General features: G+C 45.8%; 1 protein-coding gene across 5 annotated transcripts in view; it reads right to left on the reverse strand.

The window, feature by feature from the left end:
- The window catches only part of ARVCF (ARVCF delta catenin family member), a 203587-nt gene that overhangs the window by 107606 nt on the left and 79113 nt on the right, over positions 1-16868 (reverse strand). Inside the window, exons 1-2 of one of the 5 annotated variants that reach the window (XM_065739052.1) lie at positions 12504-12572; positions 12440-12467 (exon numbers count right to left, since the gene is read on the reverse strand). The exons of 3 other annotated variants lie outside the window; for them this stretch is intronic. In XM_065739052.1, the coding sequence (XP_065595124.1) occupies positions 12440-12460 (21 nt within the window). In that variant the 5' untranslated portion in view covers positions 12461-12467; positions 12504-12572. Of the gene's footprint in view, positions 1-12439; positions 12468-12503; positions 12573-12864; positions 12993-16868 lie in introns of those variants that run through there. One more of the 5 variants, XM_065739054.1, reaches the window with a different exon arrangement.

Genomic DNA, 16868 nt, shown 5'->3' on the forward strand with positions numbered 1-16868 from the left:
GGACAGTGAGAATTGGACAGAGCCAGGCTCTTCTCAGCAGTGCCCATGTTACTTCCTGCAATTCTTCCAAGCTGCAATCCTGTTTTAGCCACCAAAATACATCCCACTATTTTTGAAAGTGCAAATCTGCGTTTCAGTTCCTCTCGAGACACTCTCCACCCTAAGGCAAAGCAACAGGAAAAAAAACCACCACCTCAAAGGCTTTCTGAATTGCCTCCCCCACACTGAAACCGCAGCAGCTATAAATGCTCGCGCAGTAATTAGCATCTCTACTGGGGGCTAAATAAGGCAAGTGTTGCTTCCCTGACTGAGACAGAAAAAGACCATGAGTCTCCTTCTGCCCACCAGATAGACAGGTACGGATTTAAAAATAAGGCTGGAACACTCTCTGTAAAGGCTTGTCTTTCAGATATCTACTCAACCCACAACACGTCTGTCCAAATAGCTACATCAACATGCCACAATCTGAAGTGTAATGGACTAAAACATGGAATTCACCTGAATACATTTCACATTAAAGCATATCCCAATTCTTTCAATACACCTCCAGGTACGCTCTGAAAGTTCAATTTCTCAAATGCCATAAACATCCAATTTTCCCTCAGATAATCCTGAAGTTACACTCCTTGATTTCTTCCCAGCACAGTACCCAGAAACTGCCTTGCTGTTACTAACCAAGTGTAGGCAATGCCTGTAGAGTGCATTCCTCTGGGTGAAAGAGCAGAAGGATTTTTCCTAAGTCACCTTCAGCAGGAAACCAGTGGAGCTGAGATTCCCCCACACGTGCCCGCTCCCTCTCCACTCTCCCCGTCAGTTTTGGGTGGCCCAGCAGAAGCTGCCTCTGCACGCCTTCACATCCTGCTAACACGATTGCTTTAAGAAGCCAAAGCATGCAAACAGACACTCTGCAATCCTTCTTTCAAAAAGCTCCTTAGAATCCATCTCTTCATCAATCATCATTTCAAACCTTCTCCATTCTCTGCCTATGTGACCTGACTTACTGCTTATGCGGGCACCTTTCAGTACTTGAAGAGAACTTAGAAGATGGAGACTGGCTTTTTACCTACGTGGATGGCGATAAGACAAGGGGAATGATTTTGAAACTAGTATGGGGGAAGATTTAGATCAGATGCAAGGAGGAAATTCTTTACTCAGAGGGTGGTGAGGTCCCAGCACTGCCCAGAGCTGTGGGTGCCCCATCCCTGGAGGTACCCGAGGCCATGGCTGGGCCCTGGGCAGCCTGAGCTGGGGGATGGGCAGCCAGACCACGGCACAGGAGTTGGAACTGGAGTGGGCTCTGAGGTCTATTCCAACCCAAACCATTCTGTTATTCTGACAAGTTTCAGATGCCTCAGTCCTACCAACCAAACCCTTAAATCTGGTACCGTGAACCACATGGTCCCACCTGTGGGCTAAGGGGCTGTTCTCACCTATATGCTCTTAAGTCTGCAATATATTCTGGAGAATGTAACTAATACTTGTTCCAACACATTTCTTCACTTTTAATCTTTACATCATCCTTTTCCACAATTATTTCCAGTAGGTTCTCTCCGTGGTATTAACACATTGCCCCATATTATTACATCTCATATGTTGATGTTCACAGCCACTTCATGAGGAAAAAGGTCTTCAACTACATTTTAAATCAGAAGTCACTGTATACCTTAATGTGCTTCTCACTAAACTGATCCTTGACATCATCAGACACAAAAATGCAACTGACACACAATCTTCATTCATCACATTTCAATTCAATTTTGCTAATAAGGAAGGACTGAATTTGGGCTGGCTGAAAGTTCAACTCAGCGCCAGTAAAAATAACTTGCTGAGCTATCAACACCTTCCTCTCAACAGTCTGCTGGTATTGTTTTGGCAGCAGCTCACTGCTCCTCTGAGATAACACAGAGCCTGGATCTACTCTAATGCCTTGTAGCATGTAAGCTGCCTACAGGGCCTTTTGGACTGTTAGGATGATGCAACACCAAAAAAAAAAAAAAGTGTTTTCAAACGATTTAATTCCTCAAAAAGCCTTAAACAGCACTACCATACCATGCATGCTTCTAACAGTAACTGCCATTCAGGCTGCAAAGCACACCCAGAGGTGCTTACCACCAGCATCCATTTCTATGTCCAATGCTAAGGAAACCTTCAAATGATTCCCGTTATATTCTACCCCTTAGGTGTGAGCCCAGAAACAGAGGCTGCCAATTCTTTTGCTTCCCAATAACAGTACAGAGGGATACCTCTGACTTTCCTGAAGGGTCACACTACCTCAGCTCGTTCCTCAGACCCCACTGCTGAACCTGAGGACAGCAGAACCTCCAGGCTGGCCCCACAGCCCCCAAGTACTTGGGTGCTCACATGGATGACTGCCAATGCTGGAAAGTCGTAATGAAAAATGACATTCTAAAAAGCATGCTAGAAGGCAGGCATCCAACAACTCTCACACATTCCTGATAACCAACAGCTAACAGTCTGCACTTAGAAAATCCAGTGTTTGGCTGTTTGTGTTGCACTGCTCTTCCAAAATATGGAGTACCAGACAGAGAGGTTTATCTCCTCTAAATCTTAATAGACAACTAAATATAGTAAAATGGTGATTATTTAGCACATCTTTAAAGCAACAATTTCCCTCTCAATTAATTCTCCATTCCTTGGATTAATTATCTACTCAAATTTTCTTGATGCACCCGCTTCAAGAAGCTGAATGCATTTCCTGCAAATTAAATTGCCTTCAGAGATAATGACATTCCTAGAAGAACTTTGACTATGCCAAGAAACAATCCATTCCATTGAACGCGACTGGATGGGTAGAAAGGAGAAAAGTGAAAACCACTGTCTCCAGTGACTTGTAGAAGTCTGGAGTTCAAACCTGAACAATGAGCTGCTTTCTCTTACCCTCAGAGTGACCCTACCATAATAACAAGTACTAGCTCTTCACTAGCCCAAATAAGAACAAAGTGCAATGCAGACAAAAAAATCCAGAGATAATCACTACTAGTGACAACTGGGAGCTGGTACCCAGGAGTCTTAAGGTCTACTGAGCCACAAATGGTCCAGACACACATTTCTGTCATGATTAGTGACAAAGCTCCTACAAATTTCTGTAATACTCGATTGGGAACTTCATCAGAGAAGTGGCAAGCAAAGCATCAGCAGAGATGTCGAGTAACTCCCACTCTGTGTCAGAACAGAATATGATACTTCACAACTGTATTCCGCAGTGCACAGGATCAGAAAAAGAAAGCACAAGCCTTTGTCCTCCCTGAGACTGGAAGAATTTCCAACAGTTCCTTGTTTTTCCTTGGACTCTGCCCTAGTGTGAGAGCTGCTCATAGAGGGGCAGTGATCCTAACTCCCAGGAACACAGCATGAAAGTGAGCCAACCTCAGCACCTTAAAAATCCAAGCCAGCAGTCATACTGAAAGCACATCAGGTGGAAGAGCAGCCACTGGTTTTACTGGAATGTGAATGGCACCACAGGTGCTTCTCCTTTCCTGCGCAGAACAAGGTGCCCACAGCTCCCAGCACCTGCTTGGCCCCCACAGCAAGCTATGGAGGTGACAGTATCTTGCTGCTGATGGTGTTGCTCAAGGAGCAGGTGCAGCAACAGCCCAGTTCCCTTCCCTAATTTCTTACAGGTTTCTTTGTTACTGTTGAGCACCAGAATCTTCAATTCTGGGGACATGTGCCCAAAACATTACTACTGTACTCTATGCAGACTTGGATTTCCCAGGATCTCCCCACCTAACTCTAATAGAACTTTGCACTGAAGCAGTGTTTAAGGTCTGCCCTCATCTTTTATCCTACCATTGCTTCTGCACCATGCTGGAGGTGCTAGGGGACAAGGAAACCTTCCCACAGCTACAAGATATCAGAACACAAGGAAAGAAAAGGTTCTTAATACTCAAAGCTCTGTCATTTGAGCACAACGAAAGAGAACTTTCAGAGCAAAGCGTGTCTAAAATCAAGCATCTGCTAAAAGCTTACACATTTCAAGCCCACCTACCCTACAAACTAGGTGTAAGTGGAAACAGACAAACCAGAATTTTAGACCTTCTGAATCACACACTCCCTCAGATATGAGCAGCTATTCCCAAACTGACCCAGGGACACAGCTGGGCCAGGCAGACACTGCTGCTGTGCTCATCCTCCAGAAGCCAGCAGCAGTACCTCCAACTGAGAACCACCTGGTCACAGATGACCAACACCACATACTGCTCCACAGACACACACACACACTCTACAGCACACCAGAAGTGAAATTCGCTTGCTTACTAGTGATGGAGAGATGTGATGAGGATCTAGATAAGAACTTATGAGGTCAGCATCAGCCTAGGCAGTCATTAATTTCTGGGATAAACCCAATACGGGACTGTGGTACAATTTATTTTAAGTATGTTATCAATCCTGCAGATATAAAATATTCAGAAATGTTTCATGGAAGTGTCTCTGCTCTCCACAACTATATAAAGACGGAGCTGCACAGCTCTGCTGCTATCACTGGCTTCAGAAATAATTGGATTTTAATTAAACCCAGAAGACGAATGAAAAATTGATGCTACACCAGCACAAGTTTCTGCTTAATTTTTTTTTCCTCCTCCTAATAAAGGTGACACGTTAATACCATTTTTACAACCACGAATAAAACAATTCCATTCCTGTTACTGCTGCTCCACAGGATCCCCCGCCTCAAGACAGTGGCAACACCTGGACAGAAGGAGCCATCACCACCAGCTGGGGACCCTGAGGGCACACAGGGATGGGAGAGGAAAAGCACCCCAGGTCACCAAGCCACAATCCCTGCAAGTGGCAAACACCTTATTTATTCATTCCAACTTTATACATCTTCTGAGTAAGTTAACTAAAAAGAATGCCAGCACCAAAAGAGGAATTAATGACACTTTATGGACACGCAGACTCACAAACCATCTCTGTACTGTAAGGATTCATAACAGCAGGTTGCATTCTGGGACACGTCAATTAAAATTAAGAATGAAATAACTCTGTGCAACGGTGCTGAATGGCATTTTCTTTCAAGAGACCACAAGTTCAAATAGATTTCAGCCCTACAATCAGATTCTTAACTCTTTCATTTCCAGTGCAAGTGACCAGCTCACAACAGGCAGTGCTCACCCAGCCCCAAAGGATGGCAGAGCCCTTTGGGCCTGAACTGCTGCTACTTCCTCAGCACAACACGGAGTGCAGTCTTCAGGAAGAACAGAAGTGCCCTTTCCCACCTTGTTGTCTACCTAAAGTAGCCATCAGGATCCACATCATGTATTTAAAGAGCACACGTGTTGCAGAGGCACACCTCCAACGCCGATTTTAAAAGACGTTTTAAAAAAGCACTTCTCTGTATTTTAATCCACAGGAAAAAGCAATTTTTTCTCTGTCCCTTTAAAAGAAAAGCTGGGATGTCAACGAACAGAATTTCAGGGAGTTTTAAATGCAAGAGAAGAATAAGCGCATGGGCGAAGAACCCAATAGACTTCAAAAATGTGTGCAACTCCACTTGCCAAAACAGTATCCCCATGACACACCTCCACCAAGATTCTTTGAAAACAAGAAAATCCAAAGGACAACAGCTCACAAAACACACCCACACATCTACAGCATATTTATACAACACACACATTGCTCCAGCTGCCACAGGCACAGCCCTTCCCTCAGCATCCTGCAGACACGGCACAGTTTGCCACACCTCACACTGAATGCAGCATGGGGAGAAAACTCACATTTTGAGCTATGAAAACTTTGCTTCAGCATTATTAAAAGCTGAGATTGTAATATGTCAGAATAGTAAAAGAAAGTAAAATAAAAATCAACGAATCCCATGCAGTGGAAGCAGAAAGATGATTTTGACCCGAGTCCCAAAACCAAGCAGCAGAACAGCTCAGGAGGTTAGAATTAAAAGCACCTTGCAGTCAGGTGTTTCAGCTCCACCAAACAGTGTTACTGTGCTCTCTGCATCTATTGCCATTGCTGTGGAAACAAACAGGAGGCACTGCTTTCGGAGTAGCTTATATACTTTAAAATCCAATCCGTTAGAAAGAGTGAAAGCATTTCCAACAATTGATCTGAACAACACTCTCCGTTTCTGCATTTTCATAAAACTGATGGAAAATACTTTCCGTAGATTAAATAGAAGCTGCAGCTGCCAATGCAAAGCTCTTTCTGTCACTATTACACAAAAAACAAATCAGTGCCTCTTCGCACCCACTGCTGTGGACAAAGAGAACTTAGTATCACCTCCTTTCTGCTCCTTATTTAGTGGATGTTCCTCAAAGAAGCCCTTTTTCCTCATTGCCTACATCTAAAATGAGCTATGGCTGCCGCTTTTTATGTAATAACAAACGTCTCTTCCCTCCAGAAATCCTCTGCTAAGAAGAATATTGCACCCCAGAAGCACAACATTATGCTTTCAAAACTGCTGAAGGTGCACATTAGTGTGCAGCCCCAGCATTGCTGTGCCACTAGCGGGTGGCACGACTGCTGCTGATGGCTGAAAAGCTGAATAAAAAGAGGAGAAATGGGAAGTGATAAAATCATGCCATAAAATACAAGACAAATGTGCTGCTGTGACCAAGATTCATTCCAACCTCAGGTAACAACAACATCACATCACGTGTGATAGAAAGAATGACCCAGATAAGATGAAATTGCTAAGGACAAACATGAAGTGTTCCTCATCAGGCATACATATGTTTACATAAATTTGGTTATATTTACATATGCTAACATGTGGAATTCAGTTTATTAGAAGCCTTGTAAATATATCATAGTCCACTCCTTTTGGTCAAAGAGCAGAATTAGGAGCCAGAAAGTTCAGTCTCCCTGTTGAAACCATGACAAAAAGGAATCGAGATGGGGAATGAAGCTCCGGTTCTGATACAGTGCTATTGCTAGGGCACAGTCACCTTGCAGAAGTGAATTAATGCCATAACTAGAAGACCTCAGAAAGATCCTGTATATTTTATTAAATACCTAGCGACTTAGCTGCCAGCTGAGAAAGCAAGGACAAGTTTTCTGCATAGCAAACTCATTGAAATTTCATCCAGAAATGCACGTACTGAACTCCCCTAGCCAGGCAGCATTATCCAGAACCTGCTCCCAACAACCCTGCTCACTGCCTCCCCTTCCCACAGCAAAACACAACTCCACTTTCTCTCCTGATCCCCTCTATTCCACTTCTCTGGCTGGGCACCATTCCTTCTGTCAACAGCAGGCAAAGTGAGTGAGTGCTTTCAACAGCCTCACTGCGGCAACTTAGGTCTCACGCACACACAAACCAAGGCATGCTCATAGCATATCTCATACATTTAAGTTTTGGGAATGCTTCAAGAACTGCTGTGATGCTGCCTCGAGGAAGCGGGAAGGCTACAAACTTGCTGCTCAGAAGCAGAGCGTTCAGCTGCTGTGTTAGACAATGGTTTCTGGTTTCCTCTGCTTACTTTCTTTACCCATATCAGAATACCAACAAGGAAACACCTCACCCATGATGCCTGAAGACCTCTCTCACCAGCATTCAAGAATCAGGGTGTCTCCTGAGCTGGAAGGGACCCATAAGGATCACTGAACCCAACTTCTGGCTCCTCACAGGCCCACCCAAAAATGAGGCTGTCTGACAGCAATGTCCAAATGCTGTTTGAACTATGGCGGCCTGGTACCAGCACTGCTCCAGGGCCTGACCTCCCTCTGGGGAGCAGCCCCTTCCTAACACCACCCTGATGCTCCCAGCACAGCTCCATGCTGCTCCCTCAGGTCCTGTCACTGTCACCAGAGAACACAAATACTCATAGGATTCGAGGACAATCTCTCCTCCGGTACTGATATATAGCTGTACTTATAAGGTCTAGCAGCAATAAAAGGAAAAAGCAACCAGGCAGTAAAGAATTTCTTTTGCAGCACACCAGATCATTTCAAAATATTACCAACACAACAGCAAACAACCAAGGCATGGCAACACTCAGGCAGCATTTAGAAGAAGTAATAAAACCACACAGCTTTTGAGTTACAAGCACAAAATAACCATTCCCTTTTAATTAAAGGCAACTCTTAATATTATTAGCTACTCTTAAAAAAAAATGTCTACCAGCAATCTAGCAGTTCAAAGGGACATCCCACAGCCAAATGCTGTGGAATCAGTGAGAACTATACTCAACATCCATAAGCAGTACCAGTACTTTTAGGAATAAGAACTACCACTTACAAAGCCACTCCTGACATCCACAGCATTTAGCATTTAAGTTGAAATCTTTCACAACCCAGAAAAAGATTACGTCTAATTATTGCCTCTTAAGGGCATCAAAACGATCTACAAGGAGCTGCACTATTAAACTAGCAAAATCCCTACGTTAGGAGCCATCAGAAACAGCAAAGACATCACCAAAACAGCCCAACTGGGCAGCACTGGTGTCCCAGAACATGCTGCCACTATTTTCCAGATGAGCCAATAACCAGTATGATGCCAGTAACAGAAAACACTAGTGTGCTTTGTTCAACACATCACAAAACAAACCAGCTCAGGTCCACACGGTGCTGTGTAAGCTGAAAAACGTTCTGAATGTTCAGCGTGATTCTGAGCACCATTACACTAGGTGCATTTAAAGCAATGCTGCTTAAATCAAATTGCATTGCTGTAGGCACAGCTTTGCAAGCAAACACATTCTCTGCAGTACAAAAGAAAGCCCTTGCATTCTGGTCCCATCTCAGGCTTTCAGGAACGTCTCCTTCCCTGAACAATAGTTCGGCTGTGGAAGTTTTACTAAAAATAAAAGTTCAGAGCTGTGCCAAGTGATTTAGCTTACAGAGGCAGAAACTCCCAAGCTCAAATACTCCCCACGTCTACTCAGAAGAGCATTCACTTTATTTTCTGAACACCAAAGTGGAGACTGCGATGAGAAGGAGAGATGCGTGGGATTATCCAAAGGGGAGAACTCAGGCGTTTCAGTTTCCTCCTGTAGGCAGGTGTGGGTTTGACTCATCAGAGGGGCAGACAACACCACTGGAAGTAATGAATTTTCACGTTGCTGCAGTGCACAGGGAGCACCGAGTCCATGCAAACACCACCCTCAGTAGGACAGAAGAGATCACGCCTGCCCATTTGTAGATACAAGATTACAATTGTGCAGAGAAAGCAAGGCTTTAGCTCCTATGTGCTCATAAAGCTTCTCCCAGGTACAGTTACATTTGCTCACTGCTCAGGCATGCAGACAAACGAATAAAAGAAAAACAAAGCTGGGCCACAACCTAACGAAATACGTGAGACACAAAGGACACTGTGAAATTCAGAATTATCTGAGTTCCAGTTTTTCTTTAACTAGTAATTCAAAGCACTGTCTAAGCTCTGGATTTAACTCAGGGGACTCCAATCACTCTTAAACTGCTACTCTTGCTCTTTACTCCGCAGCTGGGACATGGGGAGGAATCAGCAGCTCCCCACATCCTTAAAAGGCAAAACAAAACCAAAGAAAACCTACGAACAAAATTCTACATTCACAGTAGTCATTTCACTGAAAACAAAACCTTTCAATGTAAACCAAACACCACCTCCTTCTATGTGAGCTCTGTTACTAAAGGCACTGCAATGGCCATTCGTTCTCCACTCGCTTTGCAGGAACCAGCCAGTGTGCTGCCGTCACAGCCAGTGCCCCAACACGCTCCATGGCAGAGCCAGACCCCCAGAGAAGCTCCTGGCACTGCACAGGTTACACACAGCCTGCACAGGCAGCTTCCCATGACCACCACATTTTGCCCATTCCATCTCTAACAGCAGACATTCCTTAGTCATGAATGACAATTCATGCACATACTTTTTTTTTTATTCTCCTTAATCTTTTATTTTTAGCAGCTGCAGCACATCCAAAGCAAAACTCATGGTCAGCCCCGCATGGCCCCTGGGACAGGTGGTTCAGTGACAGCCCCAGGAGGCAGCACCAGTGCTCTGCTGCTACAAGCTGCATTCACACACGTACACAAACCAGGCGTGATAAACCCTGTGTGCCTACAGCTCACATCAGCACGTTTCAAAGAAATCAGTACCGATGCGTAGTAAAAGTTAAGTTCCCATCTCCCAGAGTGACAATGCTGCCATGAACCGTGCCTCTAAGAACACATCTTCCATAAGACTTCCATGGCTGATACAGAGCCCATCAGGTCAGTCATCAACACGCTGCTCCATTTTTCATCCACACTTGCTCACATCAGCATCATCCTCCAGCTGAACACTCCAGGGACAGGAGCTGGGGAAGGGCAGCCGCCCGCACTCAGGGCATGAATTAGTCATGTTTGCCAAGTATTTTCTGAAGTAGAAATAACAGAACTGAACAGTTTTCAGCAAAAGTCACTAGGTGACTCCTTTCCCCTTCACAACTCCATAGCCCCAAGGTAAGCCAGCATTTGAAGTTTCAGGATCAAAACCACACTTGGTACAGTACTCCAAGCACATTTTAGCAGATGCAGATTCCAAAAAAATTCCAAATTCACGAACTCCGCACTGATAAACCGAGAAATTTCAAGCATGCATGTACTAAGGGCAAGCTTCAGCCGTCTCCATCCACAGTCAGCTCAGCAGCAGAGGGAAGAGCCAAGGCAGAGCACAGGACACACCAGCCCTCACAGCATGGCCACGAGAACTGGCTTACCCACGTGCATTAGCTCCACCAGCCTTCCAAGGCACAGTGCTGCTCTGGCAGCCTAGAACTTCAGGAAGTATGGCTGTTCCCAGCAGAAATACAGAACAGAGCTGGAAGTCACCCCTGGTCCTCTTTAATCACAATTCAACCATCATCTTGGTGTGTGTTTTAGATGTGAGGAGTCCCTAAAGGCACTGAGTCTTCAGTTGATGTGACGGAAATCGCTTCAGCCTTTGTGCATAGGGATTGCGTAGGACTGCCATTCACCTTAACCATTTATCCATTTGGCTTAATTTCACTTAATTGTGATAGTTAAAGTTAAAAAATTACTTTCTAAAGGCTCTGTAACTACACAATAAATTTCTCTGACAACGCAGTTCAGAAGCGCTGCCTTTCATTAAGCAAACCATTCTCTAATATGCTGTTGCAGCATCAACTCGATCAGTTATGCTGCAGAAAGGCCTCAGAATAAATCAAGAGCCCATCCTCCACCAGAAAAGATAAACTAACACATCTCTGTCTCACCCTCAGCTGCAAAAGCAGCATGAAAATTAAAACCATGGGCATTTTTTTGGTTGTTTTGATGTGGAAGAAGAATTTACAAATTAACTGCAATGCATGACCAAAAGTGATTAACAGTAATCTTCCACTCACTCAAGCTTCTCCTCCTATCCAAACAGGAAGCCCAGAAGATGAGAACACAGCTCCATGCACAGAGCACAAGGCATTAAACATACTGCCAGCATTCTGCTCCCTACTTCACTTCTTTTCTTTTATTCAGAGAATAAAAAAGCACCAAAGCTGCCATCCATCCAGGTACACCAAATGAACAGCTCGTGGCACATCCCTGCACAGCTCAGGGCAGGCAGCAGCAGCAGGCCCTGCACAACTCAGGGCCTTCTGCCCCAAAGGGCACAGGGACATAGGATGCACTGTGGCTGACCAAGCAGGCAGGGCAGCCACCACCACTATATCCACAAGGGAGTGAGCACACAGGCCCGTCTGAAAGGGCTGCTTTCTCCCTGAAGAGAAACTCATACCCCATTTGCATCAAGAAACAATTCAGCCTTCTGCTGCTGGGACGGACGAGCAGCATGCTTACACCGAGCTCAAACACCTCACTTCACCACTGAAGTGAACTTAAATGCAGAGAAGCACTAACTGTGTTTTTCACTCCTCTCCCAAAACATGCTATTTTAAGGACAAAAAAAAAAGGGGTGAAGAAAAGGATATTTAAAGAAGCCTGCAGCAGCCACCTCCAGCTCACAGTGCAGCCTGGGGCCAGCAGGGAGGTGTGGGGTCAGCACAGCGAGTGCACAGGAGCCTGCTGGGCTCCCATCAACCTGCCACAGCCTCACTCTGCAGGGCCAGACGACAACCCAAGGCAAAGAACACATGCGAAATCTCCTCCTGCCAAGCTGTAAGTTCATTATTACCACAGCAGAGCACTACAGAAGACTTTCTGTTTAAGGTAACGTTTAGAGTAAGAAATTGAAGTTGTTTCCTTGCTACATTCAGCAAGGGAATCAAAGAGAACGCAGCACGCTGTCTGGGAAAAGCAAACACTTGGCACAAGCACAATAGCCAAGCTTTCCTTTTTCAAAAGCGCTATTTCTAGCCGCTCTACGTCAAAGAGTTCCCCCAGATTTACTGAGCAGAACGAGAAGGGCAAAAATAAAAAATAAAAACCAACAAAACCCACCACAACAGTTGGCTATTCCGAGCGTTTCACCAGCGAGCACAACAGAGCCAGCAGCAGAACCCAAACCCCTCCGGATCGCGCCGGGCAGCCCCGCACTAACCTGCCCGAGTTCCGCAGGCATGGATGCGCGGCGCCGGCTGCACCGCCCCTGCCACAGACGCGCCCCGCTCCTCCCGCGGCTGCGTCCCCGCGGCCCGAGCCCATCCGGCGCGAACAGCCCCGCGGAGAAGCGCTGCCGCCGCCGCCCCGAGGGGAGGGAACCCCTCTCACACGGCTCCGCTCCGCAGCCCGGGCCCCGGGGGCGGGACCGAGCCGCGCCCGGCCGTGGGGAGCGGGGCGGCCCCCAGCTCGACCGCGTCCCCCGGGCCCGCCCCGCCGCCGGGGATCTCCGCTACTGTGCGAGCGAGACAAAGGGGAAAGGGAGCAGCGTCTGCACGAGGCGAGCTCCTTGCTCGGAGAGCAGCGGCTCTTCCACGACAGGGAAGCGCAAGAACGGAAAGTCTGCGGCTTGTTCGCTCCTCGTACCTCGCTTGGAGATTAACGCCGTTCATTCCCAATGCATCGGCGGCACAGAAAGGTCATCTGCAATCACAGCGTCCTCCCTCCGGGGTCTTGCACAGAAAGCGAGGCCGACAGCTCCAAGTACAGCCAGCCTCGTTCTTTAGAATGGTTCACCTGAGCGCAGACCTGCCCCACGTTCATTAGCGTAATGAATGCCAGAGGTGCTGCACCTTCCCCCCCCGCCCCGTTGTGCCCCACGCCCAACTGCCCGCAGCTCCCAGCCCGGAGATGGAAGAGAGCCGTCCCCAGCGCCCAGCCCTGGGCCGGAGCCCTTCGTTCTGCCTTTCCTGAGAAACCGCGGAGAGGAGATGTACTGATAAATACACGGAGACATCGAGCGGTGCACGAACGAGAGCGGGGCAGGCGAGCTCAGCCGGACCCGAGCGGAGGGACAGCGCAGGTAGGGCTGGTTTTCATTCCTATTATACCGAGCTCCAGCAGCAAATCAAAGCAATAAATAAATCCAAGCCCGCAACAGCTGGCGGCTGAACAAGGGTAATCGGGGACTGAAAGCTACTGGAATCAAATTAGAGGCTGTCCCTGGAAAACAGGGCTGGTCAGAGCCATGAGAATGAAAGGAAGGCGGAGCGCGAGGGAGTTCTCTAACTCCCACAAGAGGCACCTTAGCATAAAAGAGTTTTTTCATCCAAGCATCGGCTTCCCTGAGAATTCTAAAGCGTGCTTCCAGTGTCAGTGCAATTACCGTGTCAATTAATACAAATCTCACAAGATAAACATGAAAAAAGTGGTGTTTAACATGGGCAGGAATGCGTCAGACCCATTTAATCCTCATTTCAGCCTTCCTGCTGCAGCCCATGACAAAGTTCCAGCTCAACATTGGAGCCAAGGTTTTGTATTTTAGAGGCAAAAGACGGCAGAACTGCATTACCTCAACCCCAAACCTGATCTGCTCCAATGCTACAAAGACTGACAAAAGCAACGGTAGGCGTCCCGTGAGGTTTAGCTGAAATGAAGTATTTGCTATAATGGATGGAAAATCATCCAAGCCTACCTAAAAACAAATAATTGACAAGCAACTGGTAGCAACCCTTAATAAAATACTTAAAAGGCAAAGCAAAAGGAATGCGTTTTGCCCAAGTGCCCTGCAGTTGTTCAGCTCTCCCCCTCCGCTCCCCAGCTATTCTTCAGTTAACTAACAGAGCTCAACTTTTGTTGAGGCCACACTGGCACAGAAAAGCACCATTGAATTCAGGCATGTACGTGGACATGTGCCAGACCTCCTTACACTGTCAAAGAATAAAACATTACCAAGTCCATATCCATAGGGCACTATGGCAGCTCCTCTCGAATGCAGAAGCATGAAGCTGAAGACCTTCCTGCATGGATGTGCCAATTCTCACACTATAAACCCACCACTATTTCTGCAAGCCCTGCAAGATTAGCAGCACTGAATTTTCAAGTCCTGCCTTCTAAATTCAAGAATGGTAACTTCCTCTCAAACGTACAACAGAAGCTGGGAGGCCTTATCACATGAATTTTTAAAACATTCCCACTCAAAAACAAAGATTTTAAAGCAAAGCACATTTCAAGTCCCCTTATCTCTTAGGAGCTTGCAATATTTTGGAGCTCAGATGCTTCTGAATGCTGGGATTTGGCAATACTGAAGCAAAGTAACTAATTACCTAAATCAGAGTTATGGCTTAGATCCCTAAGGTGATGCTGAATTCCCAAATTTTGGCAACAAACATCCTCCATCAGTGTCAAACTGCTGACTACACCCCTAAGCTATCCCCTCTCTCCTCACTCCCTTTTTTAAACACACAAATAGGAAGAGCTTTAATGCTCTGGAAGATGGACAGGCACAGTACCTGGGCCAAGTTCTTTTTATTTCCTCCCATTACCCTTACAGAAATTTAACTCAGCAGTGCTGCACTGCAGATGGATCTGCTCTCAGAGGCACTGAAATCAAAATGGTTTACAGCTCTGCCTGGAAACATAACATATGGCTCTGGTGATATGCAACCTCCATAAACCCAACTGAGCGAGACATCACAACAATCCCAGCTAACCATAGAGGCACAAAAGCACCCACTGCAGCTCTCAGCATCAGACAGCTCATGTTCACATGGGCTCCTTATACACCAAGTTACATTTATTGCTTCTCCAGGAATTCCACGCCACAAACAGACAAGGTAAGTGAGAGTACTGAAGTACAGGACACCATGATGTGTCACTGAGCTACACTGTGATTACTTTTATGTGGGCAAACAAAAACAAGAAATTATACTTCCAACATACATTTTGGAACCTCTCACTGTTATTTCCATCACTGTTTAATGTTTGAAAAACTACATTAATCCCTTTGAAGCACTTGGTCCAGAATTGCTGCGTGCCTCTACCAAGACAGATCCACCACAACACTTGTAACATTTTCATCAATGTACTGTTGAGAATGCTTTTCCTTTTATATTGCAAGGTTGGAAATGGAGATGACACCAGACAGCCTTCGTCAGGGAGGAGGCTGTGTTCAGATGGAGGACACTTCCACACACTGTTCTGCTTCAGGAAGCCAGTGCTAAAGAGAAGATCTAAAACATCACAGAGCTGGAGACCAATATGACAGAGAAGCAACAGCCACATTCTGTAAAGGGCAACATGAGCTACTGCAGTAAGTTCAAAGCATCATCACTTGACAACAAACTGCTTCCATCTTGCTACATCTAATCAGTCAACTCCATTTCATCCAAGTTGTCATATGACAGCATGAGAACAAGGACGGTCTGGCGACAGCGCTGCTTACATGAGAAGTAAAGGACAAAGGAAGCTACATGTCACCGCATATAGGTCGCAGTCAAATGAATGACCTATGTTTCTGCCTAGCAGCTTCACAATCAACTACATCCTACAGGATTACAAATAGAAAAGGATAACATCCAATTTTAAGAAAGCAGTTAAGATAGCATTCCATTTATAATGGAATGACAACAGCAAGGAAAAAAAATCAGATTTAAGGTTGGGACTGTGGCCATAATTTCATACTGTAGTTATTGGAAAGGAAAACAAAGACACTGGAAAGCATAGAAGACCCAGAGCTGACCATCTTCTGTTCCCGAGACTTAGCTTTATTCCTCCCCTCCCTGCCCTCAGATTTTCCAGATGAATTGTGCCGTATTTCAGGCTGAACATTACAGTCACTTGCTCAGAGGATGCAGGATCAACGCACAGCATTCTCTCATTTAGAGGGGGAAAAAAAAGACCTGCTTTCTCATTAATGTACAGGACCAATAGATGTCAATACAATCAACTCATTTTTACGATCCTTTTCAAACTAATTACTGCCTTCCTCAAGCCAAAACTTGAACACATTTGGGTGTTTTTTTCCTGAAGAGAGAAGTATGGTCTTTGTGTACATTTTCTTCCAGGGGAAGATTCTTGCATTTGAAATTCTTGCATGTATAGAGTAAAGTAGGAAAAAGAGCCAATCAAGCCGGTTTAAAAACAAGGAGACAGGAGATCTTTTCAGTCTTTTAACTACAGAATTCTAAGAACGCTCCTCTGCCAGCAGCTAAAGGCACATTTTAGCTTCAGTGCCTAAAACGAGCTCAGGCAGTAACCTATAGCACTCCCAGTCACCACAACTGTGGCTAAAAAATAACCTCTTCAGCTTGTAATTTGGTAGCTTAGAAACAGGAAGCAGCCTTTTTTCAATACACATCTCTATATATCTATATATACACACACACCTCAAGCATAAACTCTGACATTCATTTAGATGAAGGCTATAATTACAGCTGGCACTTAGCCTCGGGCTGCCCACGGCCATCTCCGACCGCTCTGCTCTCAGTCACTCTGATGACTTCAGCGACTCCACAGCCACAACAAAGCAGGACCTCATGATGGAGCCAACAACAGGATGGCCTAACATAGCAAAAGGCACAGCCATCAGCAGCATCATAACCCAACTGCTGCCCTTTCTCAGTGTAAATTATCACGTGTACAGACACCCA

This window comes from Cyrtonyx montezumae, unplaced genomic scaffold, assembly GCF_038088225.1.
Source record: "Cyrtonyx montezumae isolate F1298 unplaced genomic scaffold, pur_monq_1.0 scaffold_23, whole genome shotgun sequence".
Lineage (NCBI taxonomy): Eukaryota > Metazoa > Chordata > Aves > Galliformes > Odontophoridae > Cyrtonyx > Cyrtonyx montezumae.